Source organism: Parus major, chromosome 12, assembly GCF_001522545.3.
Source record: "Parus major isolate Abel chromosome 12, Parus_major1.1, whole genome shotgun sequence".
NCBI classification, from domain to species: Eukaryota; Metazoa; Chordata; class Aves; order Passeriformes; family Paridae; genus Parus; species Parus major.
Window position 1 is genome coordinate 17076408 of NC_031781.1, and position 27606 is coordinate 17104013.

At 39.9% G+C, this 27606-nt stretch overlaps 1 protein-coding gene across 3 annotated transcripts; it reads left to right on the plus strand.

Moving 5' to 3' along the window:
- On the plus strand, nucleotides 1–27606 carry PPP4R2 (protein phosphatase 4 regulatory subunit 2). Of its 3 annotated transcripts, XM_015641189.3 has the most exons (9): nucleotides 1–168; nucleotides 861–942; nucleotides 17281–17451; nucleotides 21941–22034; nucleotides 22854–22891; nucleotides 23208–23282; nucleotides 23663–23806; nucleotides 24087–24355; nucleotides 25278–27606. In XM_015641189.3, the coding sequence occupies exons 1-9, from the start codon at nucleotides 135–137 to the stop codon at nucleotides 25589–25591; spliced, it is 1221 nt and encodes a 406-aa protein (XP_015496675.1). In that variant the 5' UTR covers nucleotides 1–134; the 3' UTR covers nucleotides 25592–27606. The 3 variants fall into 3 exon arrangements, with proteins under 3 accessions (XP_015496675.1, XP_033373292.1, XP_033373291.1); XM_033517401.1 differs by lacking the exon at nucleotides 17281–17451; XM_033517400.1 differs by lacking the exon at nucleotides 861–942 and having other exon boundaries at nucleotides 3–168.

The following is a 27606-nucleotide window of genomic DNA, read 5'->3' on the forward strand; positions in this document are numbered from 1 at the left end:
CGCGCACGGGCACGGCGCGGGCGCCATGTTGGAGCGTCGCTGAGCGCGGGGTCTTGCTGAGAGCGCGGCCCGGTCTGCGCGGGACTGGGGCGGGGGAGCCGCGCGGAGCCGCGGGGGAATCGCCCGGGCGGATCATGGACGTCGAGAGGCTGCAGGAGGCGCTGAAAGGTGGCGACGAAGTTGGCGGCGGGGGGTGGGGGAGCGGTGTCGCCGCGCTGAGGGGAAGACTGAGGTCCCTCAAACCCTGTGGGGGGGAGCGCCCCTCGCTGGGGGCGATGGGTCCCCGCGCTGTGGGGAGAGGGCTGCTCGCTTGGGTGGGCCCGCAGAGTGGGGAGAGCCTGGGGATCGTTGTGGGGAAGTGGAGGGCAGAGCCCCGATCTCCCTACCCAACGACCCTCGGGGCTGCGTGAGGGGGGATCTCGGGTCGCCCCGGCTGCCGCCCTGGACTCCACGGTCTGGCCGCCCTTTCTCCCTCATTCTTCCCCTCTCCCCCGCATCCCGGCCCCTTACCACGCATCCCGGCCCAGCCCGGACCTGTCCCCTTCTCCTTACCCAGCCCTCTCTGTTCTGGGCTCAGCTTGAGGAAATCAGCCTCTTTCTGTGCCGTAGCTGCTCAGAAGAAGTTGCAAATCAACTTTTGCTACTCTGGTGCGTGCGGTTTCTCCGCAGGAAAAATAATAAGTGTTTCCCAGAGCTGGGAAGCTGGTGGAGTTCATGGGAGCAGCCGGAGCATTGTGAGAGCACAGCAGTGTTCGTGTGGGGGCTGTACTGATAGTTGAAGTAAATCGCTAATTATTGTGGATTTTTGTTCTGTCCCGTCTTCTTTTACCATTCTTTTTATGTCGTTCTCATGCCAACAGATTTTGAGAAGAGAGGAAAGAAGGAAGTGTGTCCAATACTGGATCAGTTTCTTTGTCATGTTGCTAAGACTGGAGAGACGATGTAAGTGTGACTGTTTTGGTGGTCCTCAGTTGTGACTTAAAACAATTCTTGCATTTTACCTCAGTGAAATTCTACCAGAAATCTTTATTTTGCTTGTAGGTTGCTTCAGTGGGCTAAATAAGCTTTCCTTAGTTCCCATTTAATTTTATGTGGATTAATTTAGTTTGCTGATAGTTTGATCTGAAGAGGAGAAGACTTCTCGTATATAGGCTTTGCTCTGAGGTGTCTGTCAGGTCTTACTGATCCTGCTCAGCACAATAAAAAAAACCTGTTGCTTTTCCTGGATTTGTAAGAGAGATTCAGGTTTTGTAAGTGGCAAGTTCAGCTGCTGTTGCAATGTCTGCTATACGCTGTTGTATAACTGTGTTTGCAGTATCTAATTGTGTTATTTACATAAAGATACCAGTGGCTCAGATTGTTTCATTCTGGGCTCTGTAACCATCCTGTGATTGTATCTGGGCACTGCTGGTGAAGAGGGGACAATCCGGAGGTGCTTTTGCAGACGAGATGTGTGGGAACTGCTCTGAGTTGGCCTCGTTTTTCAGCTGGCGCGGGAGTTTCCCTTCTGCAGCCCTTCCTGCGCGGCTTTCCCGGAGGGTTTCCCAGGGGGTGCGAGGTGGAGGGAGCCGCGCTCCTTCCAGGGATCGGTGCTGGTGACTTCCTTGGCGATCACTATTTGGCAGGAAGGGGAAAGGCTTCCCCGGCTGTGCTGCCGTAGTTTGCTCACTTTCTGGCGCCCAGGCGTCTCCTTGTTTTTGAGGCCTAGTGCCAGACTACGGCTCCAGCAGGGGAGATGTGCTTTTACGAGTGTTTTGTGACCAACCAGTGACCGCAGGGGCTTTGTTTGAGTTTCTAGAGTCCCTCGAACTTGTAAGAGGTTTCGGTATTTTCATTTTTTTTTTTCTTCTTCNTTCTTCCTTTTTTTTTTTTTTTTTTCTTTTTTGTAGCCTGCTAGTGCTGCTTGGATTAATGGTTCAGAAAGAAAAACAAGTTCTGAAATGTACTTTGCTCTTTGAATAGAAGGCTCATGCTTAGCAGACATACACAGTGGTAATGCTTAATATTTTGGTATAGTGCTTATTATACAGAAAAAACACACCACAGTAAGACCATAGTGAAATATGTTTAAAATATTTTTCCTACTCTGAGATATTTCTTCAGGTTGTTTTTAACTGTTTCTGCCACAATTACATATGTTCCAAAGTAATTTTTAAAAGGCAGTTCTTTAGGGACAAGTTATTGGGAAAATTATTTCCTCTCTGATTTTATTTTCATTTAGGAAATCCAGGTTTATTTTTTTATTATTTTTATGTTATTTTTACAAACTTAAACCTGAACTGGGATTCTGTCATCTGATATACAGGTCCTGACTTTTATTTTTCCAGGGTTTTCTTTGTGGGTTTTTTTGAGATCTGTAGCTATTTTCAGCCTTCTTGAACCTTTCGCTTGCATTAAATTGTTTTTTAAAAAGTGTTGGATGTGAACATCAGAAGTGTCCAATATAATCTAGAGATAATAATGGAAATACTGTTTTATAATATTAAATTTGCTTCAGATTATCTACAGAAGTCTGTATTTGTTGATCAAACGTGCTTGTGTATTCAGTGGTGGGTTATGTATCAAAATATCAGGGAAAAAGAAAGAGTAACAATTAAAATCTCCTGGAAATCACTTACATGAATATTAATAATGTGCCTTTTAAGAACATAATGTATTTTTAAACTGGTGCAGCTTGGCCATTGTACAAATATTCTGGATAGGCAAACCTACCAAATACATGTAAGTTTAAAGTGCTCTAGATAGTCCTTATTTTCACTTACGTGAAAATAACTTTGTGTAATAGAATCTAAACCTGTAATAAATAGATACTTTAGAAGGACAAAATAAAATACTAGTTTGTAGTCACATTTGATAGGATTTTTACAAAGGTCAGACTGTAGTTTAAAAAAAACAAGCAGTGAGGATAGTTTAGTCAGGGGTAATTACACCCGTGGTTTGCAGACTTGATTATTGAAAAACAATGGATCTTACTCAGTCACAGCCTGTCCCTAATGTAACAAACAAAAAGTACTGAGGCAAATCAGGGCAAGTGAAATGTGAAATATTTTTGCTTTCAGTTGTTAGTTCTAGGAGAGTTATAGGGTCTTCTTAGGGGTTCTGTCAGCTTTTTAACATCATGAGTACTGAATTTAGAGGATAAACTGCAGTCTGTGTCCAGGAGTAAATGTTCTCATCCACCATATGTTTACAGACACAGTTGCAGCAGATCTTGGTGACTCAATAAAATTAGTTTGGAAGGGTAGTAATGAAGTAAATGAAAGTGAATTTTTAGGTTCTCCTCAAAGCTTGATCATGGCACAAGTAGCTTTCCCAACAGGTGGAAAACACAGGCTCAGCTAAGGTCACTGGGTACCTCCCTGCCCCCACTTGTTCCAAAGTGCTTATTCATCTGAGGAAGTTGGGAGCAGGTAGGTGCAGGTTTAGGTGAGGCTCTGATCTTCCTGGGATTTCTCTGGCAGCAACCTCGCCTGGTGAAGCCCGTGGGTCACTGTTTCACTTGGGCTGTTGAGCTGCTTCTGCAGCTCCATGGGAAGCTGGGGCTGGAGCTTCTCACAGTTCTGGCTCTTCTGGACAAGGCTCAGCTCCCTGATCCACGTGCTTTTTCCCTGGTAGCTGGTACTTCAGCTGTAGTGCAACTGGAGAGGTGGTGAAGGGGAGGAACAAAGGGTGAGAGGTGGTAAAGCCACCACTGCAGCTGTGATAAGGCTCTTAGTATCTTTATTGTAATTAGAAGTCTTTTTCTCTTACAAGGGAGGTATGGAACAAGAACATTGCTAATTTTGGTTTTATATCAGTGTTAAGCTTAGTTGTGTTATCAGTGCTGTGCAGTAAAATCCTGATCATACAATAATGTGCGTTCACTTCATCTTTATGAAGTTGAAGTTTACCTCTCCTGCAAAGTTAACCATTCACTTAATTGGTGGTGAGATTATGGCCTACGTTTACAAAAGCCAGTCTAAACTTCCTGTATTAGAGGGGACAGAAGCAGAAGTCTGCTTGGCTGCTTTGAAATATTTTTGTTTCTTAGCAGTTGCCATGGTAAAACTTAGCCTTAGGTCAAATACAATATAAAGTTCGTTGTTCAACCTTTTTTAAAGTTGTCTTGGATCTGAGGATTTTTTTTTTCTTTTCAAGAGGAGTAGCATACTCCTCAATTAACCTGACTTTGTATTGAGATACTAACATGGAATTTCATTAGTGAGACCAAGTACAGTCAGGGAAGTTTGTTATAACCTCCTTGTCTCCAGTTTGTAACAGATCAATGTGACTTGCAACACTGAGGAACATGAAGAGAGGGGAAATTTGTTAGTCCTAGTACTTAACTGTATCTAAAAGACCTCTGGAGCAGGATGAGGTTTTTTGCCCTTTTTTTCATAAGAAATACACTTAGCATTTTTTTTTTTTCTGAAGTAGAAAGAGCTTTAAGAAATGTGATGGAAATCAGAGCACTGCAGTACTAGAAGTGAAATCCAACAGTGAAATTTTTTGTTGTTTCTGAAGAATTCTTAAAAATATATATGAAGATCACTTTTCAATTGTAATCTTGTGTCCTGTATTTAAAATGTTTTCTCTTGCCTCTTAGGAAATTCTCTTGGGTATAGAGTCACTCTGCCCCTTCAATAGCAAAAATGTTTTAAACCCTTCTATTTAGGTACTTTACCATGAAAATTCGATGTGTTGGGCTGGAAAGGAAAACTGAATTTTTCTGAAGTGGAAAATCAAACTTAGAAAACTAAAGCAATCAAAAATTTTATGTTGTTTTTTTATGCATTTCCCCCGCTCCTGCCCTGGGGCAGGGAACCTATAAAGTGTAGGTTTAATGTCTTACTGTAGTGGAAAGTGTAATGCAGAGGCTTACTGACAGTGAAGGAATCCAGAAAGTAGTGAAGTACCAAAACTGGGGGCAATACAGTTCATAGGCAGAAGTGATGAATTGTAAAATCCTTCTAGGCCTAAGTAGAGAACACTGTCCAGGATGTGATGCAGTTACACCGGTTCCTCCCCTTAGTGCAGCATAAACAGCCATTAAAATACATTCCTATTTTATTTCTTCCTGTAATGAAATTCTTTTGGAAGCTCTGAAATGTTAATTTAAACCTCATCTGAGCCTGAAAACAGAAGTTGTTGCTTCGCATATTTCCTTGAGGGCCAACGTAAGTGTTTTTTTTCAGAGTTTCTGGAGAAGTTTAATTCATGTGATTGTAGGGCAGATCTGGACATCAGTACTATCATCATAGAATAGCTGGAAATGACTTCTGGAGGTGGTCCAGGCAGACCCTGTGCTCAAGGGGAGCTAATTCCAAAGTTAAATGAAATTGATTAGAGCTTTGTGCAGCATTTCTGAAAATCTCCAGTCGTGACAATTGCATAGCCTCAGTTTGGCTCCCTGTTTCACTGCTTAACCCCGTGTGCTGGGAAGAACATGTCCCTTGGAGCATCCTGGGCCCAGTGCCTCTCACCTGCACTTGTGCATTTGGAAAGGAACCTGTTTCCATCTCCCTGGATGCATTTAGCCCTTCACTGGTGAGAATTAGCAGCTGGATTCCACCAGCAGAGCCTGTGTTCCGGGGGCAGCCATGCTGTCTTAGCTTCCACAGCAGCCTTGGTGACAGCACGGGCTGCCAGCGCTCAGCTTCCCCTGCTGTGGGCTCTGAACACCAGCGTTTGTGACTGGGTGTGCTTGGGCTTAGCATCCCTGGCACCAGGAGCACTGCAGTGGAGCCTGATGCTGCACTGGGGCTGCAGCTTTGCCAGGGCAGACTGTGCTGCTGTGCCTTGCTCAGGTTGAACTACAGCGTTCTCTGCTCTTCCCTCCTCAGCAGTCAGTCAGGTGGATCAGGGATGATTTGCCTTTGGTAAATTACATAACTGTAAATGTAAGTTACATAACTGCAGTTCCACCAAAGATAATGGCAAAAATACTTTTGACCTTTTGATGCTGTTTCATGTACCTTATGTAGCAGTGAGCTTTTTTCTTATTAGACTTTTAAGGTTTTTTAGAATCAGTTTAACTTTTCAGTTGGTTTATTACAGCAGTGAAATAATTTGTCAGCTGTAGGAGAGCTAAGTGAAGATACAGTAGCCATGAACTTCTACAAGAATAAGTTTGCATCTCAGTTTAAGTGTTTTATACTCTGAAGACTTGTATAATATCCTTTCTCTTGTTACAAATGTATAGGTTTTTTTTAGCCATATGTTCTCTGGCTTATTTCACATGCTTAAATTTAAATCTACTTTTTTTCCCTAAAGTATGTTCTCTGCTTTTATTCAATGAGCCGTTTTCTTGCTTGACATGTGTGTGCTAGCATTTTTTCTGATTTGGAGACAGCTTACTTTCTGGAAATCTCAGTGCCTATTTGGGGAATGTAATTCCTTATGATTTTTTAAAAACCTGAAATAAAACAATTCTCAAACTTCTTCTGTAATAAGAAGGATCATAATTTTCTGAAAGAAGTTTGTGTGCCTTTGATAGTTTAAGCCTCTTCCATGCTCTCAGTAAAGCGAGACATGTAAGTAAACTTCGTTGCATTGTCCACTGTTATTCCTCAACAACTCCATTCAGCATCAGGAATTACTCCCCACTAATTCCCATTCGACTGACACTGTTTTCTGTTTGATAATCCACTGATGTCTCAAAGGGACAGTGATCTTTGGTCAAAAAGCTTGCTGATGTACCTTTGTCAACACTAATTTAGCTTCCTTGCTCTTTTACCTCTATTATAAACAAATACTTCTGTACCTGTGAATTGTGTTGCTGTAGTACTTGAGAGCAGTCAGTGGTGATATCGATGAAATCACCTGCTGCTTTGGGAAACACACTGTTGTAGTGTTTTATTTTAAGTGCTGCCACTTCATATCTATTGGGAGTGGGGTTTACAGTATAAAGGTCAGGCTTTATCTGCCATTATAAAATGTGTGTGATGAGCATAATAAACATTAGTTTCTATAGAATACACATGTAAGGAAAGGCAAAAGGCAAATTCTGATTGCAGCACTGAGGTTTTTGGGGTGATTGGACTATTTTAATCACAGATGTAGCTCTTTGCACCTTCAGATTTGCAGTGTTAGTGTGGCTTCCTTCCCTGTTGGTATACACAGTTTGTTCTTGTAAGCACATTTCCTGATAATCTTTTTGGCATGTCACTTTGCACAGAAAACCTCCCCACCTTGTATTCTCTGGTACTTAGTACAGTTGCATGTGTTTCTCATGATCACTTTTACTTATATTCTGTAGTCATCCTTCTCCTCAAGCTCAGTTCTCTGCCGTGCTTGATAGGATTTGTTGTTATCCTCAGGGTTTCTCTTGGTTTGTACCTTCACCTCTCAGTGATGTTGCTGTAGTGGCTGCCTCAGTGTGACCTCTGATATTTTCCAGTGGGCCTCAAATCACTGTTCAGTTGGGGCTGTGCTTATTAGTATTTCATCTGAAGGACTTTCCCAGGCATTTAGGTATTGTTCACTCCATATTATACTTCTCAGAGGCAAGGATGTTTTTCCATTTTGACTTTGTAATTGGTGAGCCTTGATGGCACGTGGGGGGAAGGAACAAGGCAATAGCGCACACAGAAGGAGGAATACAAAGCAGTCTGTTTGACTTGGGGAAGGTGGATTATCAATTTATGGATAAACCAGATTAATGCTGCTTTTCCACAGAGCTGATATGTGTCTGGCAGGTCTCAGCCTTAGAAATAAAACTACTTGGAGACAATGACAAGATTTCCATGATGGCATCACCTGATGGTGCTTGGCTTGGAAGTAGCAGGGGAGTGTGATGATGCACAAATACCTAATGCCTGTGGATTAGGTCCATGAGGTAGGGTACACCTTGTCATCCCAAGCTTAGCATGTGTCAGCTGAACTGCCTTGTGGAGAAGCCAATTTGGGTGGCTTTTGTTTCTGGTTTTGGAAGGAACCAGTAACAAGTGCAATTTCTTTGATCCCAGTAGTCCTGCTGTGAGACCCGAGTGGGGCCTGTGGGTTTTTGGGACTCTGCATCAGGTGGCAAGCACAGGGACTCACTGCCATAGAGATCCAGGAGTAGCTGCACAGGGTGCATTTTCCTAATCTGGTTTTCCAGCTTTATTGCTTGATACAGCAAACATCTGATCATATTATCTTAGAGTGGCCTGCAGGTCCTCTGAGGTGACCAGCTCCTTTGACAGTGACAGCCACACTTGCCAGAGGAACTGACACAATTCTTGTGTGGATTTGGTTATTCTGGGCATACTGGTGATACCAGAAGCAACATTGGTGTCCTATATTGCTTTCTACCCTGCTATAAGGAAGTTAATTTTTGAATGAAGAATATTGTAATCTTGTACTTTTTTGTTCTGTGGTCAGTTTTTGACTTCAAAATCAAAGAAAATGAAAGGTACTTGAGTTTGGTTTTAGATAACTGTATTCACAAATGCACTTCCTAGAAGATTTTGGACTGAATTTTTTTTTTTTTTTTTCTGTGGGACAGCTGTATTCTGTTAGAGTCAGCTGAATATTTATCAGCAGAGATCAGAATTAGTCCCTTGATGATTACAGATAGTGCTTTAATGTCTTCTTCAGCTGCCTGTTTCCATAACTCAGTCTTAATCTTTGTTGTTCCTGGCAAGAGCAGTAGTAATTTGCAAGCAACAGAGGTGAACACTCACACTACTGAAGTAGATGTAGTTCTGAGGTCTGACAGTTTCCCTGGTTCTGGAATGAGCTCACTGCGCTCTCAAGGAGAGCAAAACTGGATTTAGGCTGACAACAATCAGCGAGTGGAAATGGAAAAACACCTCCTGTGCTTGTAGGAAATACCAGTTTTTCCTCTTTTGAACTCTTCAATATATTTTTAATTAAAGTGAAAGGTAACACGAGGTAAAATCCTACTGAAGATAAAATGTGAGAGTGTTTAATTTTACATGAGTTATCAGGTGAAAGAAAACAGGACACTCCCCCAGGACGAGTGCTTTGCCAGTGTTTTCCTAACAGGAGTACACTCTGCAGCCAGGCACAGTGTTCCAGGAAATTCACCTTACCTGGAGCACCTCAGCTTTTAAAATTGATTGCTCATTTAGAAACACTCATAAAGGATCTAGCACTTGCTTAAGGCTTTGATTTGATGTTAGGTCGAGGCGTTTTTCTGCTTGCCAGAAGCATGTGAGAATCCAGTCTCCATTGGTGAACAGGGGATTTTACTGTGCAAATCTGTTGTCATTGTTTGGAATTTCCCTTGCTAATCTGCATTGTGTGAATGGTGAAAATAGGAGCAGTGTGCAAAATCATGACACTAAAATGAATTGCATTAAAATACTGTTAAACTAAAGCACAGGAAATAGAAAAATCAGTTTAAAATGCAGAGAATATTTGGCACAAGAGTGGAATTAGGTGAGAAATGTTCTTTTACCTGATAAATGAGTGCTGCTGCTTAAAGAAATGGCTCAGCCCCCTACTAGTCACATTGCACATCTGACTCTGCCTTATCTGCAGCATTAATTTTGTGGTTAGATCAGTGATCTGCCTCACCTCCCTGCGAGTGGGATCACAGCAATGTGTGGGAGCAGCAGAGCAGGCTTGCCTCTTTTGGTGTAGACCAAGGACAAGGTTAAGTGTGTGGTGGGCCAGCACCCTCCTGCTCTACACTGGGATGAGATATCTGTGGGAACCTCAGCATGGCTCACCTTCCTATTAGTGGTAGTTCAGTGCTGCAGCTTTTTATGCCAGAAATTTTCAGTGTTATTTTCTGAAAAAATTGAAATCCATTTCTTCACCATCTGAGCACACCTGTTTAAGAAGCAATCTGTTTATATCACAAATAATGAAATAGTAATTCCTGTACGAAAGTTAACCTGTCAAATGGCAGAAAGTTTGGGTTTTTTCATTTGCTGGTCCAAAAATGCTGGGAATTGTGTTTTACAGACAGTTCTTCAGGTTTTTAGCTTGTGCACCCTTTCTGTATAACTGTGTTATGTCCAGGTATCTTTGTTTATAGCCACTGCATAAATCTCAAATTTGGATGGTTTTGGATACGGTAAGGATTGATACAAAACCATGGCAGAAAAGGTGGAGAGAGTAGAACAGAGATATCAGAGGGAAGAGCTGAGCGTGGCCTCTGTCTCCTTCTCCCACAGGCCTGCACTTCCTGGGTTTCCTGTGCAGCTGCAGCTCCCTTGGAGCTGGAGAGGATCCCTGGATTCTGTTCTGAGTGCTGAGGCACTGCCAGGGAGTGGGACAGGACAGGCAAGGGGGACAGGACAAGCACAGGGACAGGACAGACAGTCCAGGCAGGGGGACAGGATGGGCAGTCTGGGCAGGTTCCAGGCATTGCCTCCTGTTGCTGCTCTTTGCCCAGTCTGGGGGGAGGGAGCCTGGAGCTCCTCATGCCTGGAATGAGTTCCCTGCTCCCTGGTAGCAGACACGGGCCTTGGATTTGAGCAGGCGTATTCCATCTAGTTCTCAATATTCCTGTTGGATACGTTTTATATCGAGGCTGTGGAAGAGCATGCTGGAAAATTAGCTGCCTTGCCAGGGGCTTGAATTGGGTATGTGATTGCTGAATGCACTTCATTTTCTCTGCCTTTTCACTTCCAAATAGTTCTGGAGATCCCATTGATAGACCAGAATAGAAAAGGAATTAACTTGTTTTGGATTAAGCTTTAATTTTGCCTTTGACAGCCTGGGGAGATTATTGTGTCTTAGAGTATATCTTCATCTCCAGTGAGCTCTAGAACAAGGCACAAAAGAAAAGAAAGTTACTAAAGTTGGCAAGTTACTTCACCTCAAAACACCTGTTTCCTACTAGCAGGTCTCTGTGGGAGTAAGTCAGCAAAAACTCGGGGAGCAGAGGTAATATCAGTGACTCACATCTCTTGTTCCATGTTATGTGACTCCCTCAGAGATTGTTCTCTAGTTCTTTCCTTGTGTGTTCTGAGGACATTGTCTTAAAATCAGTTTAGCTGGACATAGTGTTTGTGTCCTAAACATAATAATTTGGTGTTATGTTTGGTTTTTGTTTGTGGTTTGTTTTGTTTGTTGTTGTTGTTTGGGTTTTTTTGTTATTTCTGCTTGACATAGAGCCAATAGTAGGAGAAGTGTGGGGAGGGAAATACTTCCTTTTACTAAGTTTTGATATTTCTTTTATGGCCTGTTCAATGAACAGAATCAATGGTAGATCTACTTTGGTTTCATTTTATGTTCTGTGTGGTATTCAGCATCTCTCCAAAACAGATGGCATCCTCTTAAAATTTAAATCAAGTAATTTTGTAATGAACTTAAACACTGTGAAGTCTGAAGACAGACATCCCACCAGGACTCCTGGGACTCTTCACGTTTTAAGTACATAGCTGGCTCTCTGGAAGCTTAACATCTCTTCAATATAATGTTTTTCTTAATTAAACCTGTAATCTGTAAGGCAATTCCAGAAAGATTTATAGAATAATTGCAGTACTTTCGTTTCAGGAGTTAGCCTTGTTTCAGGCACTCTGAATTCTTCCTCCAGTTCTTCAGTCAGTTTTAGGTTTTGTCCTGCTTTGCTTCAATGGGTCTTACTGGAGTTTGAACCTTAAAATCTTTAGAGTTTGTCTAAAATGTATGAGCCATATGTACTCCCTTAGGGTTCTTCTGATGTTTTATGACAGTTTTTAAAAAGGGAGATGAGTAAGTCAGTGGAGTTGTCTTCTGCACTTCTGGGGACTTGGCAGCCCAACCTCCTCCTCGTGTCCAAGTCATGTGTTGGTGTAGTGATGCATTCTTACACCAAAGCCTTGCAGTGCTAAATAAATATGTGAGAGGGAACCATATCATTTGCTCAACATGGATAATTTTCCCTTAAAAGTAGTAGGGATTTTCATCTTTGTCAGGTCTTGCCCAAACAACAGTGTTAAATGTTTCAGGCTTTTTGTTCTTCTGGTTGACACCTTATCTCCCAAAGTGACGATACCATGTGGCAAAGGAGTGAGATATAAAAACTTGTCCAATGGTCAGAAGAAACTTTCAGTTAATTCTCTGACACACAATAGTACAGATATTTGAGCTGGTTCTTCTCCTCTCCTATAACATTGTGGTAAATGAGAAAGGTGCTTTCACAGTTTCTCCAGGACAAGCATTTTGCATAAGCAGGAGATAAGGGAATGGTGGGGGGGGGATGCCTTTACACTCTGGGAATGATATGATTAGATTATTTCCATGTAAAATGCAATTTTGTTTGGATATGCACGTTTGGAAGGATGAATCCTATGCAAATCATGTTAGTAGAGACGAAGTCATTCTTTGCAAGCAACTTTGTACTACTAATTCTTTGAAATCAAGGCATTGAATCAGATTGCTTGCCCTGCTTTCTGTCTGAGGTGGCCTGTTCCCTGCTGAAGATGCTGTTCATCAAGTAGAATTAGTGCATTTCTAAACTTGGTTGATGTTGCTTGGCAAATTCTGTTGATCTGTAGTAATGGATTAGTTCCAAGAGCAAATCATGTAATTCAAGTACAGGTGTGAAATAGATTGATTGCTTTTATTAAAGAACAGAGCTATTTAGGATTGTGTTCTTCCATGGCTCTGCTCTGACAACGTTAGATTGTGTCTAAATTAATCTCTTCTTTTTGTTGTTGTTTTTTATTATTCTTCCCTGTGCAGGGGAGATATTTTTGCTGCTTCATCAGCTCTCAGTGACTCAGTGTGTTACTGTTGCACTGTTCTGCCTGTTGAGTTCCCCATCCCTCCTTTGTGGCTTTCCTCTTAGAGTTTACATTTCTTACCTTCACCTACTAATTTTGATCCCATTCTGGGGTTTTATGTAGTTCTGTGTGGGATTTTTTGAAAAAAAAAAAAAAAAAGAAAGATGAGTGTTTTTTTTTCCATAGTCTATAATTTAATTTAATTTCTAAGTGCTCATTTCATGTCTCATGTCTTCTCTCACCCTCTCCTAGCCTTTTGTCACGTTGTCTCTCTAATTATATGTAAATCTTCTCAGAACTTGCTGATGTTCCTTGTAGGATTGGCTGTTTGGTCAGGTGCTGTCTGCTTTCCTGATTGACTTTGAAAACACAACTGGGTGTCTTCAAACACTGAAATCTCTTCCATCCATTTTTCTCTTATGTTTAATGAAATTGCCTATTCGGGGACTGCACTGGGGTACAAAATTAGGGTGTTAAACATCATCTCATAGCTTGAAGCACATTATTAGCATGTATAAAATGTTGAAGTGAGGTAGAAGGACTGAATTGTTGGACTCTGTGTGAGCTTCCATGCTCTTGTTTGTTGCTTGACTTTTAAAGATGCTTTTTAAGAAAACAATTAAATTTTTGAGTTAAACTACCAGCATTTGTGTCTGTCCTGGGAACACTTGCAATGGGTGGTGTCTGTATGGATACAGGCTATAGTTCTGAAGTGCTGTGGTTGATTGCTTCTCTTCAGCCATTCCTTTGCCTTTGACTTTTCTTCTTGTTAGGTGCTTTTTACTTGAAATCAGTTTCTTCCTCTTGATTTTTTGTATGCCAGAGGAAATAATTTAGGTTGATAAAAGGGAAGGATGGTGCAGGAGCTGGTGGGAGGGAAGCAGAGGACTCTTAGGGTAAGCTGGCATTTTTTTCCTAAAAAATTGGATTTGAAGCATATGTGGAACTCCAGGCTCATTAGCCCAGGAGAGCTCTTTGTACAGGTACATTTACACAGGGTGACCCAGATATTGTAGTGAAAAAGTATACAACTACAGAGCTATCATTCTCTAGAATGAAAGTACGCTGAACTAAAACATTTTGGGATCAGGTAATTTTTTTAAGTATTATTTTTGAAGGTGTTGTTTCAGATCATGCAGCGTTCTCAGTAACTTTTTTCTTTGAGTAGCTCTAAAAGCTCTCAAAGTTGCTGATACAAATTCCCAAGCTAGTGTAGTGGACAGGAAGAGCATGATTTGGAAGAAAAGGCTGATTATGTGTAATACTGAGTGGGAAGAGCAAGTATTTTTAAACAAGGCTGCTCTGAAAAAAGTATGAACAGTATTTTCTCTGTGGATTTTCTTCAATTTCTTATTCTTACAGAAATTAAGATATTTATTAGTTATTTTCCAGTGTATAAAACTTAATGAGATTGTACATAAAGCAGAGAGTAGAAGAATTTTCTTTTGCTTCTGTTTGGCTCTTGATCTAACTATAGAAGGCATTGACCAAACTTTTCTTTTGGTTTTGGATTCTCACATTGTGTAACAAAGCAGAGAAAATAGAGGCCATTCTCAGGAAGCTTGTGATCCATGTGGAATATTTTTCTTTTCCTAAAAAACAGATATTTGGCACTTGTTTGTCTCTTCTATTGTCTGTCTTTCTAAGTAACTAGTGTTTCAGTGAGTGAGAATAACTTAAAATTTCTAGAGGTGTAGATAAAGACTGCTTTGATAGCTAGTAGATAAGTGACTTTTAATCTTAATTTAATATTGCCAAGCAGTTCAACCCATTGTTATGAAGGAACTGGTTTTCTCTATGGATGAGACACGTGAGTTTACAAAGCTCAACTGATGCCAGCTTGGACGTGTCACTTTCATAGACTGGTAAAACAGGAAAGGTGGCTTGGCTCTTGTGATATGCACTTTTGATCAATTCCACTAAGTAAATGGGAACTGAGAAAATCTTACCGTCTCTGCAGAAACAATTTTGATTTTTTTGGTCAGAAATGAGTTCAACAACACTGATGTCAGGAGCTGCACAGAACAGCTGTGTTTATTGTTGGACTTACAGTTCTGTCTGAGATTGCGCTGAATGTATCAGCGGCCTTTGAGCAGTTCAGCTTTCCAACTGTGCTGGGAAAACCTGCTGGAGAAACACAGTGAGTGTCTGAGCAGCAAGGCTGTGCTGAGCCCCTTCTGCTGTGCTTACACAGCTTCTAGCAACGGCTTGCTGGGTTGATTGAAGCTGGTGTTGCTGTGTCTGGGTTAGCTATGTGGTCACTCTTGTGATTGTAAGATGAGTTTATCCTTAAACTCTTCTGCCTCTGTGTGTGACCTGTCCTGTGTTACCTAGTGAGCCGTGATTTAGCAAGTGGTTTGGAATGCAGGTTAGATGCTTTCTATGTCAGTAGTTCAGTGTGTTGCAAATGTAAGTCTTTTTTATAATGGGAAAAATACTAATTAAAATTTGTAGTTTAAAATCCAGGTGATAGTTTTCTCAACTTCTCGATATGGGCAAAATATTACAATCTTTGTTTTCTGTAGTTTCAGCAATGTAAAGGAGCTGGTGGGTCCTGCATTAGAGTAATTGCCATTTTAAACCTCATGTTGATTTATTTCAAACATTGATGGGTTTAGAGTCTGTGAAAAGATAAGTGTTACTATCTAGCAAGAAGTAAGTAACAATGAAAACAAAGAACAGCTCAAGTTTTAAAGTGCGGAAATATATCCAAATGGGGTTGTCAAAGAATGTTTAGAATAGTAGTGGAATCCCCTTTCATGAGGCAAGTAAAGCTCTGGGGATGCTCTGTGGGGAGTAATTCTGCACTGTCATGGGGTTATTTACTGTGGTTGTGGTGTGTTTATGTAGTAAATCTGTGATTTGTTACTAACACTTTGCTATTATGGTGGTAACACTGCAGAATTGTACAGCTTTTTAATTTAATGTTTTTGATAGTAATGCTTGATATTGTACATTGGAACATTATAGTATTCTGCTTTGGGTGTAGAATGCTGATTGGAAGCAAACCAGCAAGACTCAGTGGTGCTCTTTAATCCATGCCATTCCCTGTTGGGACCTTGAAGTTTATTTATTGATTAATTATTATTGTTCATTAAGTCCTGTGATTCTTCCTGTTGTGAGGTACCTAAAGGTTTCTTGTGAAGGAAAACAGAGGTTTGCTTTCCTCTTTCCCTATTCTTGTAAATCTATCATTCCTAGTAAAATACAGGGGCTTTGTGTTTGGATCTCTATAGACAAACCTGAGCTGTATTTTCCCCCCTTTTCATCCCATAATTACTTCTTTGAGGCAAAGGAGAAAATTAAGGCAAAGATGACATGGCCCTGTTTTTCTGGTACAAGCAGGCTGATAGAGCTTCCCTGGCCTTTGGTTTGGGATTTGGTGGGGCTGGTGCTGAAGAAACAAGCATCACCATCCGTTGTTCACAGCACAAATAGTTGGGTCAGCCCCACAGAGGGACAGCTGCTGCATGGGGTCAGAAATAGTCAGGGCTACCAAAGGCAGCCTGTAGAGATAGAGCCTTTGGTTAAATAGTTTTCTATATGGTTTAATATTGCTTTGAGCAGGAGCTGAAGGGCTGTCCAGGGGCTCACACTGTGCACTTGTTTGGTTTGAGCCTGCTTATACCAGATTGTGTGTGTTACAGATAAATGTCATTTTCTATCTTTCTTTATTGGTGGTTTGTTATTGCCTGTTTTTTCTTTTTCTCTGTCCTGGAGATATGCAAGCTCCTGCATCAACAGGAATCTAAGCAAATCGATCCTGAGCTAAATCAGTTGCTTTCACGTGGTTCCCTATGCATGGTCACAGACAGGCACGATCCCAAGGAGGCCTGAATGTCTCCTGCAGCTGCTCGCTGGGGCCATGGGGTTGGAAGGGCTGTCTCAGCACTTGTCTGTTGTACCCAGTGAGAGGGACCTGTTAGCTTGAAAATTTCAAAATCTAGAATTTTATAAATGATGAAACTTGAAGCTGTAAGGCAGGATTGGAAGCATCTTAATAGCTTACTGCTGTGGGAATGTTTATCGGGGGTCTAAGTTGTTTTGATCAGTTATTTGTCAACAAGTGCCAACTGTGGTACAGAATATACTTGCCTTTTTGAGAAAAAGAGGTACAATGAAATGCTTTTGGTAAGGTTTTGTGAGAGAAGCAAATAATGCTGTGTTTAGTTGCTCTATGGATTCCAAACTTGAAACACTTTGGGTTTTGTTGTGGTGTGTTTTTTGGTGGGGGAGGGTCATTTGGTTGGTTTTGTTTGATTGGTTTTTTTCCCCTTCCACCTTTTATGAGCTCAGTGGAAACTATAGGCAGCACTGTAGGCTCCCTTTACATTGTATAGACATGTGTATATTTCACATTTAGGTTTGCACTGTCAGTGGATATTGGTTCTTTAAGGAAATGGCTTCTCCTGCTGTTAGTAGCAGTTGATTTGTGTTACATTGTTCCAGTGTAATTGTTGAAATAGTTACCATGCTTTAAATTCAGGAAGGAAAACAGCACTGCATTACTGGCCTCGTTTATCTTAGGACTTGCATACCCGGCTGAAGGTTGTTATGCAAACATAAACTTACACTGTTGTTCTTTGGGTTTAGGACTAACTTGCTTATGTCTCAATGCTTGTATTTTATGCAGGGTTCAATGGTCTCAGTTTAAAGGCTATTTTATTTTCAAACTGGAGAAAGTCATGGATGATTTCAGAACCTCAGCTCCTGAACCAAGAGGTCCCCCCAATCCAAATGTGGAATATATTCCCTTTGAAGAGATGAAAGAAAGAATCCTGAAAATTGTCACTGGATTTAATGGGTATGTATCCTTTGTTTTCTACAATCAGGAATAGCAAACATATTTCCCCAGTTTTTAACATATTAGTTTGTACTGTTGTACATACAGTCTGATCTATTCATTATTTGCTTCCTTGAATAGATAAGCACAAGTAAATATGCACCTTGGAAATACATTAATTTCTGAACTTTATTATTGTGTCACTGATTGAAAAGTGTGACATGTGACATGCTGTCATTGACTTTGTTTTTTCAATATTTATTTAGTTTTTAAACAGTGCAGTTCAAAGAAGTATCATATTACTGTGTGCATTTACGAGGTTAAACAGACAGTAAAGTCAGATTTCTTTCAGTGCATTTTGAAATACCAATTGGAAAGAGGTCTTCTGGTGTTCAGTTCCAGATTGTTTTGTGGCTGTTTTGTTCCCTGGTTTTTGAAGAAATCATGCTGTGAGAAACAGGGTGTGACCAGGAGGCAAAGGTGTACCTGGGTTGGAATTTCTAAATTATGCCAGATGGAAATTTATAGCTGAAGTGATACTGATGGAGGACATGGGGTGTTTGATCTGTTGCTGACAGTGTCCTAGATTGAAATGTATCTGTGCCCTTTGCTGGTTATCTAATTTTGGAAGTTTTTCTTTCCTTTCAAATAAAGCTCCTGATGTTTTTGTCTTATTTGGTGTGTCCTTTTTTACTAGTTTACGTAGCATTTGTGTTGTTTCTAAACTGGATTACGTACTTGCCATAAGCTGAGTCATCCTGGTTGGGGTGCTCAGTGATTTTTTAGAGACTTTCAGCGTTTTTCTCAGCTTGTTGATAAATGGGTATGTTCTAAATCTTGCCTTTTGGATTCTCTGAAATTTTAAGCTCAGAGGTGCTACTTACATGTCCTTAGTATTGTATTTGATGCTCTATTTATAATTTATACTTTCATTGTTCATGCTATTTCATTTATTTGCAGTTTAGGAGCCTTCTTAATCAGCCTCTTCCCTCCACAATTGCTCTCATGTAGGAGACTTCTAAGAATGTGAAATTCAGCTTGTTCTCAGCTCCCCAATATTTATATCGGGCTGCTTCACTGCAGGAATTTAAAAACAAACCTATCCTTTATGCTCAAGTCTGCCTCTCTCCCCGCCTCCCCCAGCTTTTTGTTAATGCTTCGTTGCCCACAAAATGGGTAATGTTCTCCCAGGGACAGCTAATGAATGGGCTGCTGTTATCTGCTGTTGTTCCCAAGTGCACTGAACAAACCTCTGGATGACAAGTCTGGAGCTTAGGCTGTGCCTGTGCTATTTTCATCCTTTGCTGTAACACTTCAGGGTGCTCAGCTTCCTCATACTTTGCCATGAAACTCCCAGGCTTTGAGGAAGCAAACTACATCCATTAGTTACCTTAAAAGAAATAGTGCCTGGGGATGTTTCAAGATCTGGGATTGCAGAGTGGTTCATTCAGTAAATCCCTGAACCCCCACAGGGAGGATGTGATTGTAAAAGCTGAATCGTGTGGAGATCTGTCCAAAAAGTAGCAGCAGCAGGTTTTGGGTTATGTGATTTGTGTATTCAGGCTTCTTTATAGAGATGTGGGTGTCATTTCAGGGTATACCAGGGCAGACAAGGAACCTACTTGGTGTGACTTTATTATTGGGATATTGTTATTAGTGTTTGTTTAAGAGAGAGGAAAAGAGTTCATTCAAAGTAGCAGATTTGTAAAAACTTTTAATTTGAATTGAAGAAGTAACACATTAAGAATGACCCTGTTTTGGGGTGTTTCTAGCTGAAGTGCCTTTTAAAGGAAGTACAAAGTGGCTCTTCTAACCTGTTTGTATCTTACTTGACATGGTGTTTGCACAGCCAGATTCTCTCTGCAGTTCTCTTAAACAATTGCTTTGGAGTAGGAATTTCCAACATTTTAAAAATATTTTTATCCTTTGTTAGTGAAATAAGGAAGTTCCAAGGTAAGTGACTGGGAATCTCTGATGACAGAGAAGTTTTCACAGCATGAATAAAAGGGATTGTAATCCAAATTTCATTTATGGGGGTTTTTTTTGCTAGAATTTAATATTGCTGTTTTAAGTAAATTTCCCAGATCCCTCTTCAGTCCTGTCCAAATAAATTTTTGGTTTCTAATTCACTCTGGATTCATCATTCTTGTAGTGCTGGAAGTGCAGTTTTGAGCGTGTTGGCATAGAATTTTAAGTGGTCACCTTAACTGGGCAGATCAGGACTATTCATGCAGCTCATGTGCTGAACTAATTAAATTTCTGAGCATCTACAATCAGTTCTCGTACTGCTCACAAACTTTACATTGGTGTTCCTTTATAGATTTACCACTTTAAATTGCTTCTGGTTTAAAGTCACGTTGTTGAGCTATTTTAAAACGATAGTTTTTGCACCAGAAAGAGCTCCTGAGGTGAAGTTAATTTTGGGTTCTGCCAACTAAAAGCATTTGTAAATGTTGAAGAAGTTCCATGCAGAGGGTGATTGTGTGACACCGGGTGCCATCTGCTGCTCAATGCTCGAAGTTCACTTTGCTGTGAAGAATTTGGAGGGAAATGAGTTGGCTTTTGCCTTTTTCTTTTTAACTTCTTATAGCTGAGAGTAAAATAAAAACACAGATTTTCTTTCTGGAGTTAGTTGGAGGCTGCCCATTTCTTGAGTTTTTTGTTGTACGTGGGGAATTAGCACTGTGTTGATGTTCTAAAACACTTCATGTCAGCATTCCAGGGGACCAGTTAAATACATCTAAACCCATATTAGCCAGGTCCTGATTCCCCAGGATGTCTTACAGATCTGGCTGATGGAGAATAATTTAAAAATCTGTATATTTTTATTTCTGTTGAATAAATGGATTTTTGAATGAATTGCCTATTCTATTAAAAAACCAGAAAAATCTCTTTAATTATGAATTTCCAACCCAAAACCAAAATTACCATCACAAGAAATAGTAAGATAAACTTAATATTTTATCTATATGGAAAGATTAATAGATCAAGTAAATTCTTTGTGACTTAAAGGTGGGAATTTTGTGCAGAAGCTGAATATTGTGAATATGAATTTGATCTTAAAGGCCACTTCTAAGCTTGATGATTTTATGAAGAATTTGGTTGTCAAAGATTGCTGGTTGACCAATGAAGAGCAAGGGAAGGGAAATTAACAATGCCAGAACTATTGTCAGGCTTAAGAGCCTTCATGTAATAAACTGAATTAGAAGGAGCACTTGTTCCTGTGGTTTTTCTGGTTTGTTGAGGATTAGGACTTCCTTAGTAACATAATGTACAGGCAGTTCTGAAAAACATAATTAAATTGTTGATACTTAGTCACTTTCTGAGTACTACCGGCTTTTAGTTAAAGTGAAGTGTCATGTGGGATGATGAATTGAAGCTGTGCCGACCTCTGCACTGAGATCTGGGCATCCCTAATGTGGCTTTTTAGCTAATGAGCAAAGCTGGAGATCTGTGCTGAGTTAGCTCGTTACACTGGCTGGAGATACCATGTACTGACTTCCTGAGAAAATAATAAACATGGAATTTGGACAGAAATTCACAGTACAGGGATATGCACACACATGCATGTCAGTCTGGATTGATGCTGCTCTGGATTTGGTGTCAGTTGTATTCCCAACCACAGAATGGTTCATGAATATTGTACTGTATCAAATATTCTTAGATAACTTTTTAAATGCTTATGGCTTCAACATCCAATAGTTAACGGTAAGAATCCCTGGTACTTCATAATTTTACTGAAATATTTTTGACAGAAATTTATTAAAATATGACACTGAACTTGGATTAAAAGTGTGTGACACCTCAGGTAATTGGGAATTGTCTGTAAAGTGTTGTTTGTCTGAAAGGTCAGTTTCTCATTTCAGCAGGGGTGGAACTGAGTGCAGAATTGTCAAAAAATGAAAACGTGTTTATGTGGTTCTTATGAACTTATACATCTAATATTTGTTGTTGTTATTATTATTATTATTAAATTTTCCATATCCATTCCTTGATAGATTAATACATTGTCCAGTTGTAGCAAAATAGATTATTTGTAACAGCTGAAGTATAATGGCTCTACTAGTTCCAACATTTACTGCTTTTTCTGTAACTGTTTTGTAAAACCTGAAATAAACTACAAGTGGATACTTTTTTAGCTCTAGTGTGTATGACTCAAATTTGTTTTGAATGCCTTAAAATTTCTGCTCTGTGTATCAGAATAGTACAGTCAGAAAGTTTGTTGCTGATCTGATTTCCTTTTCATTGTTTAAATGAATCCTTTGAGTTGTGGATGTTGCATTTAGGATTCTACTTGGGTTTTGTGGTGGTGAGCACAGGAAACAGCTTTATACGAGATAGGGGAAAATAAAGCCTTGAGGTGCCACCCAGTGTTGATTGTGGTACCAAATTGCAGTACTGGTTTTATTCTATCTTCTCAGTAAGGGGGGGAAAGCCATAATGTTGTTGCTTCCTAGGAGTTGTACTTATTAAAATAAAATTAAATTGTTATAAATCTATTTCATTGCAGCATCCCCTTCACTATCCAGCGACTCTGTGAGTTGCTGACAGATCCTAGGAGGAATTACACAGGAACAGACAAATTTCTAAGAGGTGTGGAAAAGGTATGTATTTCTCTGAGAGAGAACACAGTTCCACAGTCACAGCCACCACTTAATAACTTCCCAATTGCTCCCAAAGGTCTGCTGCTTTCCTGGGGGCTCAGAGCCAGAGTACTGCTAATGGCTGCTCTTAAGTGTCTGAGTTTGTGTCATATCTTTCAGCAGCAAGAAGCAGTTTTAAAATAACTGCAGACATAAAAATTAATCTCAGGGCTGCAACTGCTGTGTTTCCCGATCACTGTGCAGTTTGTGGAGGATGTATTGGCAGTTTTTGTGTGGAGTCCTAATTAGAAATGATCAGATGTAATACCCTGAATCTTTTGATCAGGAATTTCTTCCCACATTTGGTTTCAGAGTAGATTCAGAGGAGAAGAAGGAGGCCCCTTCCCTCCAAAAGTTTCTTGTTTCATTATTTAAATCCTGTGGTGTAGCAGAGTGTGCCTTCAGAAGAGCACACAGGTGTTTTAGCTGCCATTTTATAGCCTGTAACAAAATGTGGGATCCTTCAGAAGCAAGGAAGAGACTTTGAAAATGTGGCTCCACAATAGCATGCTTCAGGATTTCTGAACATTTTATACTCCAGAGATCCCTCAGTTAGAAATTACGGACACTCGGGCCTGAGGCTTAATGTGCTGGTCTCTTTAGACAGTAACAAACTTAATAAAATCCTGAATTTTAGTGTAATTATGGCCTGACCTTGTAAGATGGAACAGAGGTATTATAACAGATAGGACAAAAATCCTGTAACTTAAATGGGATGTTGTCAAGAGCTGAAGCTTCTGTTTCTGAACTCCTGATGTGTTTGTTGTTTGTATATTACAGAATGTCATGGTTGTCAGCTGTGTATATCCATCTTCTGAGTGAGTATAATCCTCTTTGCCATGAAACTTCGAGCTTATGTTAGTAACAGGGAGGATGCATGTGTGTCTGATGTATCTGTCTTGCTGTCAGTAGTTGCATCTAAAAGCCAGACATGCAGAGCTCAGATTTTGTTATCAATAGTTCAGTCAGCAGCAGGGATGGTGTCTGCAAGTGCATAATTTGGGTATAAATAAAAATCCCTTAATGACTGACTGTGGGGGCTTTGTAAATTTGGGATTGGGAAATTCTGTGCAAACAGGCTTAACATGATTTAAAGTTCCTTTATTCATAACATTTTGTTGTTTTGTTTGTTAGGAAAAACAATTCCAGTAGTTTAAATCGGATGAATGGTGTTATGTTCCCCGGAAATTCACCAGGGTACTCTGACAGGTGAGTTCAGCTCCGGGGGTTTTACTGGATAAAAGCAGTGGAGTTCTGGGAATAAGTACCCTTGAAAATAAGGTGTGACATGGAATCCTGGGGAATGGGGACAGAAGTGCATGCCAGGTACTCTGTATTTTGCTTTCTCTCTAACCTCATTGTTGAGGTTTTTTTGGGGTTTTTTTGTGTATTTTTTTATTTAATTTTTTTTTTATCAAATTTGCACATTTAGGTGAAGAATGTTTTATTCAATGTAAAACAGCAAAGCCCCTCATCTATTTGTTTAGTTTTGTTGATCTTTTAAAGGGAGGGCGTAACTACTCTCTGCCAAATAGGAACAAATTGCTTAGTTGAAAGGCTGGATTAACTTTTCATTATTATTTTTAAAGATCGAATGTAAACGGCCCTGGGACCCCCAGACCCGTGAGTCGGACGAAGGTTTCGTTGTCAACTCCCATGACAACCAACGGTTTGCCAGACAGCACAGAGCATAAAGAGCCCAGCTTGCAGCAAACAGAGGAGAAGAAACACAGGTTTGTCAGGAGGAGTGTATTTGGAACTTTTATTATTCTTAGGTTTTTTTATTTATGTTTTAAAAACACTTTAAAAAAGTCTGGCCCTCTAAGGGATGCATAATGGAGTCTTAAATCAGGAGTGATGACTTTGAGATTTGTTATGTAGTAAGTGAATCAAATTCTATTGTTATCACTTCAGGTGTTTAAATCAAAGTAGTTGCTACTTTTTTCTTAAAGTGTGACAAGATACAGAATGTTTGTCTTCAGTAAAAGCTACATGTGGTTTTGTTGCTTTTAGTGAATCACCAGCGTCTGAATCAGAAGGTGCTCAGAGCAGCCCGGTGAAAAATAAGCACTCTGAGGATGATCCTGCAGAAGCAGAAGGACGTGAGGTAAAAAGACTTAAATTTGACAAGGAAGGGGAAGCCAGAGATGCACCAAACCAAACTGCCTCCAGTGAAGTCTCTTCAGGCATGGGGGAAGAGACAGAAGCATCCTCTACATCTCAGGATAAAGACAAAGATGGTACCTGTGCCAGACAGCACTGTACAGAGGAAGACGAGGAAGGTATTTCAGATTTCACTTCCAAGGAGTTGGGATTTTCTTTGCTGGAGACCAGTGCTACTGGCATCCAGTTGTGCTCAAAGAAGAGCTGCTTGTTTGTACTTCAATTTTGTATAATTAAGCAATTCTGTTATTTCTTTATCTTTGGTCCTACGCTTAATTTGAAACTTATGCAAGGGTACTTAAAATCTTCTGAGACCATGAATTAGATGAGGGTGCACCAAGAATTCAAGAATCCCTGTGTCAGGTTATAATCAGGTGATCTCTTCCTTTCTCCAGAATGGGAATGGGTCATAGCTCTGTTAGACTGTCTTTATTAATTATGGAATTAATTTAAATGCAGATAAAAATTTATGTTCTTTCACTGAGGAGACTGAGCAACAATATCTCCACATCCTATTAGAACAGTAAAAATTCTCTCAGTGTAAGGCAGGCTCTGTACCTAAGTTAAAAAAATTAAATAACTGCTTTTAAGAGACTAATCTTCTTTTAACATATTCTTCAAAGTTTCCTTTCAATTATTTTTTGTGGTTCATATACTTATACAATGTTCATGTAGATCGTGATGGCTGTACACCTGAAACAGCCACGGTTTCATAATTTCCAAAAAGCTGCTTCTGAAGGCAAATGGAGGATGGGGGGAAGCCAGAAAAAGTTACTTCTTAAACTTTGTCTTTATTTAATATGGCTTAGTTAAGTGAAGCTACCTGTATTTTTTTTATTGAATGTTGGGATAGTTTGGGTATCCTGACAAAGGTGGCTCTAATTCTTTCTTTCCATCTTCTAATAAAATTGGGGTTTGTCTGTTTTTTCTGACTTTGGCTTTGCTGTGGAAGTTTTGCTCACCACAGCTCAGAGTGGAAAGTAACAGGCTTAAAGTATGTTGGAAAATCCCTTGGTAATACTGTACTTTCTTTGTTCCTAGAGTCCTTCATGTCTCCCAGAAACGTTGGTCCCGACAGAAAGGATCAAGAAAAAGACAGTGGCTCCTCGAGTGTGGCTGAAGAGAGCTCTGAGGAGAACAATCAGATGGAGGAGTCTGAGCAGCCGCGGGCAGAGAAGGATTTACACTCGGCTGGCAGCGACATCAGTGCCTCTGCCACCAGTGCAGCTGACTGCAGTGACACAGAAGAGCTGGGGTCCTATGCTAGTGAAACTCCAGAAAACTCCTCAGAGACCCCCATGGAGAACAGTGATGAAGCCACAGAAGCTGCAGATGAACCTATGGAGCAAGACTAATTTAAATAAACTTAGAGGCAGTATTTTCCATAAGGCTCCAGTTTTACACTGTATAAATAATTTTATGTAATAAAGTGGACCTTTAGTTTTACAAAAAGAAGCAGGTTGTAAAATAAACTTCTCCGTGGATTGAACCTTGAAAGAGTTGTACATGATAAGAACTGTGAATACCAGCTCCTTCAGGTCCTGCTTACCGCTGAACTTTCGTTTGGTCAAATCAGTGGTTTGTGTATAGTTTTTTTTATTTAGAATAAAAGTTTTTAAACTGGAAGGTAATTATAATTTTGACAACTTTTTTGGAGATCACCACACCTAGTTGTATGTAAGCAAGAAAGCTTTTTGTCTTGTCTTTTTCTGACAGCTCTAGCAGTTACTTCATATTTTGGTTACAGTTTCAACATTTGACACGTGAAATTTGGGGTTTCAGGCTGGTTTCCGGATTTTTATTTAAATACACACCAAGAAACCTTCTGTCGTGTGTTTCAAATGTGTTCCATTTCACACACACATCTCCACACAGCATGCACACCTCTGTGTACCCTCACTGTTCTAAGGGGAAAGGGTATATTTTTCTGTTTCTAAAAAAAAGATAAATACAGCAAATACTTTTTCTATAGGAAAAGACTGAGTTCACCTCTCGAGGCACTTTGCTTTGCCTCTGGAAAAACAAAACACGTGAAATCTGGCCCATATGAAACCCTGGAAGTACTAACATTGTTGAAAACACCAGAATAAACACATTCCAAGAGAACTGTTCCGATGACAACATTTTTGTATACTTCTGAGGTGCCTGAGTGAAAGGAGTTCATTTATTTATGAGAAAATGTGCTTTATGTTGAGAACGTTGTAATCAAAACATTAGCTTAAACTTTTGTAGAAGAAATGTTTGAAAATAAAAAATACCTTGGAAGAAATGAGCAGGTATTTGCCTTTTTGAGTGCTTCTTGGAGCTTGTGAATATTGTAGAGAAGTCTGAGAGTTCCTCCAAGGTTTGCAGGTGGCATCGGGCTGATCACACCACTGGATGGGAAGGACGGAGACGTGACCCTGGTCACGTTCCTGAGCTACAAGGGTTAGGGGTGCAGAGGAATCACCACGATTTGTATCACATTTTGGAAGTGAACTAAATATTTTTGAACATGCTACTTTGACAGCCAGTGTTACATTTTTTCAAACCAGCTCAAAGCACAAACTACTGCTTTAAACTCAATATTTTCCAGTTCCCATATTTAAAGACATGCAAGCTGCAACCTCCCAGTCACAATTACTGGCTGCCAAATTTATACCTGTTTCTTCAACTGTACCTTTTTGATATTTAGAATTTTTAAATTTCTGTAAAGTAGATTTTTTGTAGATTGTAATGAGTGCTCACTGCCATTGTGAAACGGTATATAATTGTATAATTTCTGTGTGTAAACTGAATGCTTGGGCTTTCAATACAGTATTCATATAAAGCAATAAATATTAATGTTATGAAATATCTGAGTACATTTTTATCACACTTGTCCCTCTTTGGTTTTAAGTTCATGTACCTGAAGTACAAAAATGACCTCTAAAATGCATGCTGATAGTTTCTTGTACTACATGGTCTGCTTTGTATTGTTTGGGGGAAAATTTAGGTTTTGATTAATACCAGAATTAATTTGGCTCAGTTGGATATTTATGAAGTTATTTCTTGCTGGTGTTGCCTATCAAGTTGTGAGCAGACAGGATTCAGGGAGACGCTTGCAAAACAAAACAAAAAATCTCGATCGAGATCCCCTTGCAGAAGGAAAATTGTACTTTGACTCATTTTCATTGTGCAGAAGGGTTGGATGTGTGTTATCAAATTAAAGGACTGAACCAATATGTTGAAATTAGGAAAGTTTAAGAATATAGTGACATCTTACACTTTTTTTTTTTTTTAATATTTTGCCAATGAGAAAGTTTTAAAATTTCTAAGTTTAGAGATTTCTGAAATTTTCTTTAGATTGTTTATTTGTGACGATATTGTCAATAAACTTGTTCTTTAAGCA

What these genes read in the sequence shown, in the direction of transcription:
- PPP4R2 (XM_015641189.3), top strand. Translation starts at nt 135, where the DNA reads ATGGACGTCGAGAGGCTGCAGGAGGCGCTGAAAG. An exon ending in GCTGCAGGAGGCGCTGAAAG is followed by an intron (nt 169 to 860) that starts GTGGCGACGAAG and finishes TCATGCCAACAG; the next exon opens with ATTTTGAGAAGAGAGGAAAG. An exon ending in TTCTAAGAGGTGTGGAAAAG is followed by an intron (nt 22,035 to 22,853) that starts GTATGTATTTCT and finishes TGTATATTACAG; the next exon opens with AATGTCATGGTTGTCAGCTG.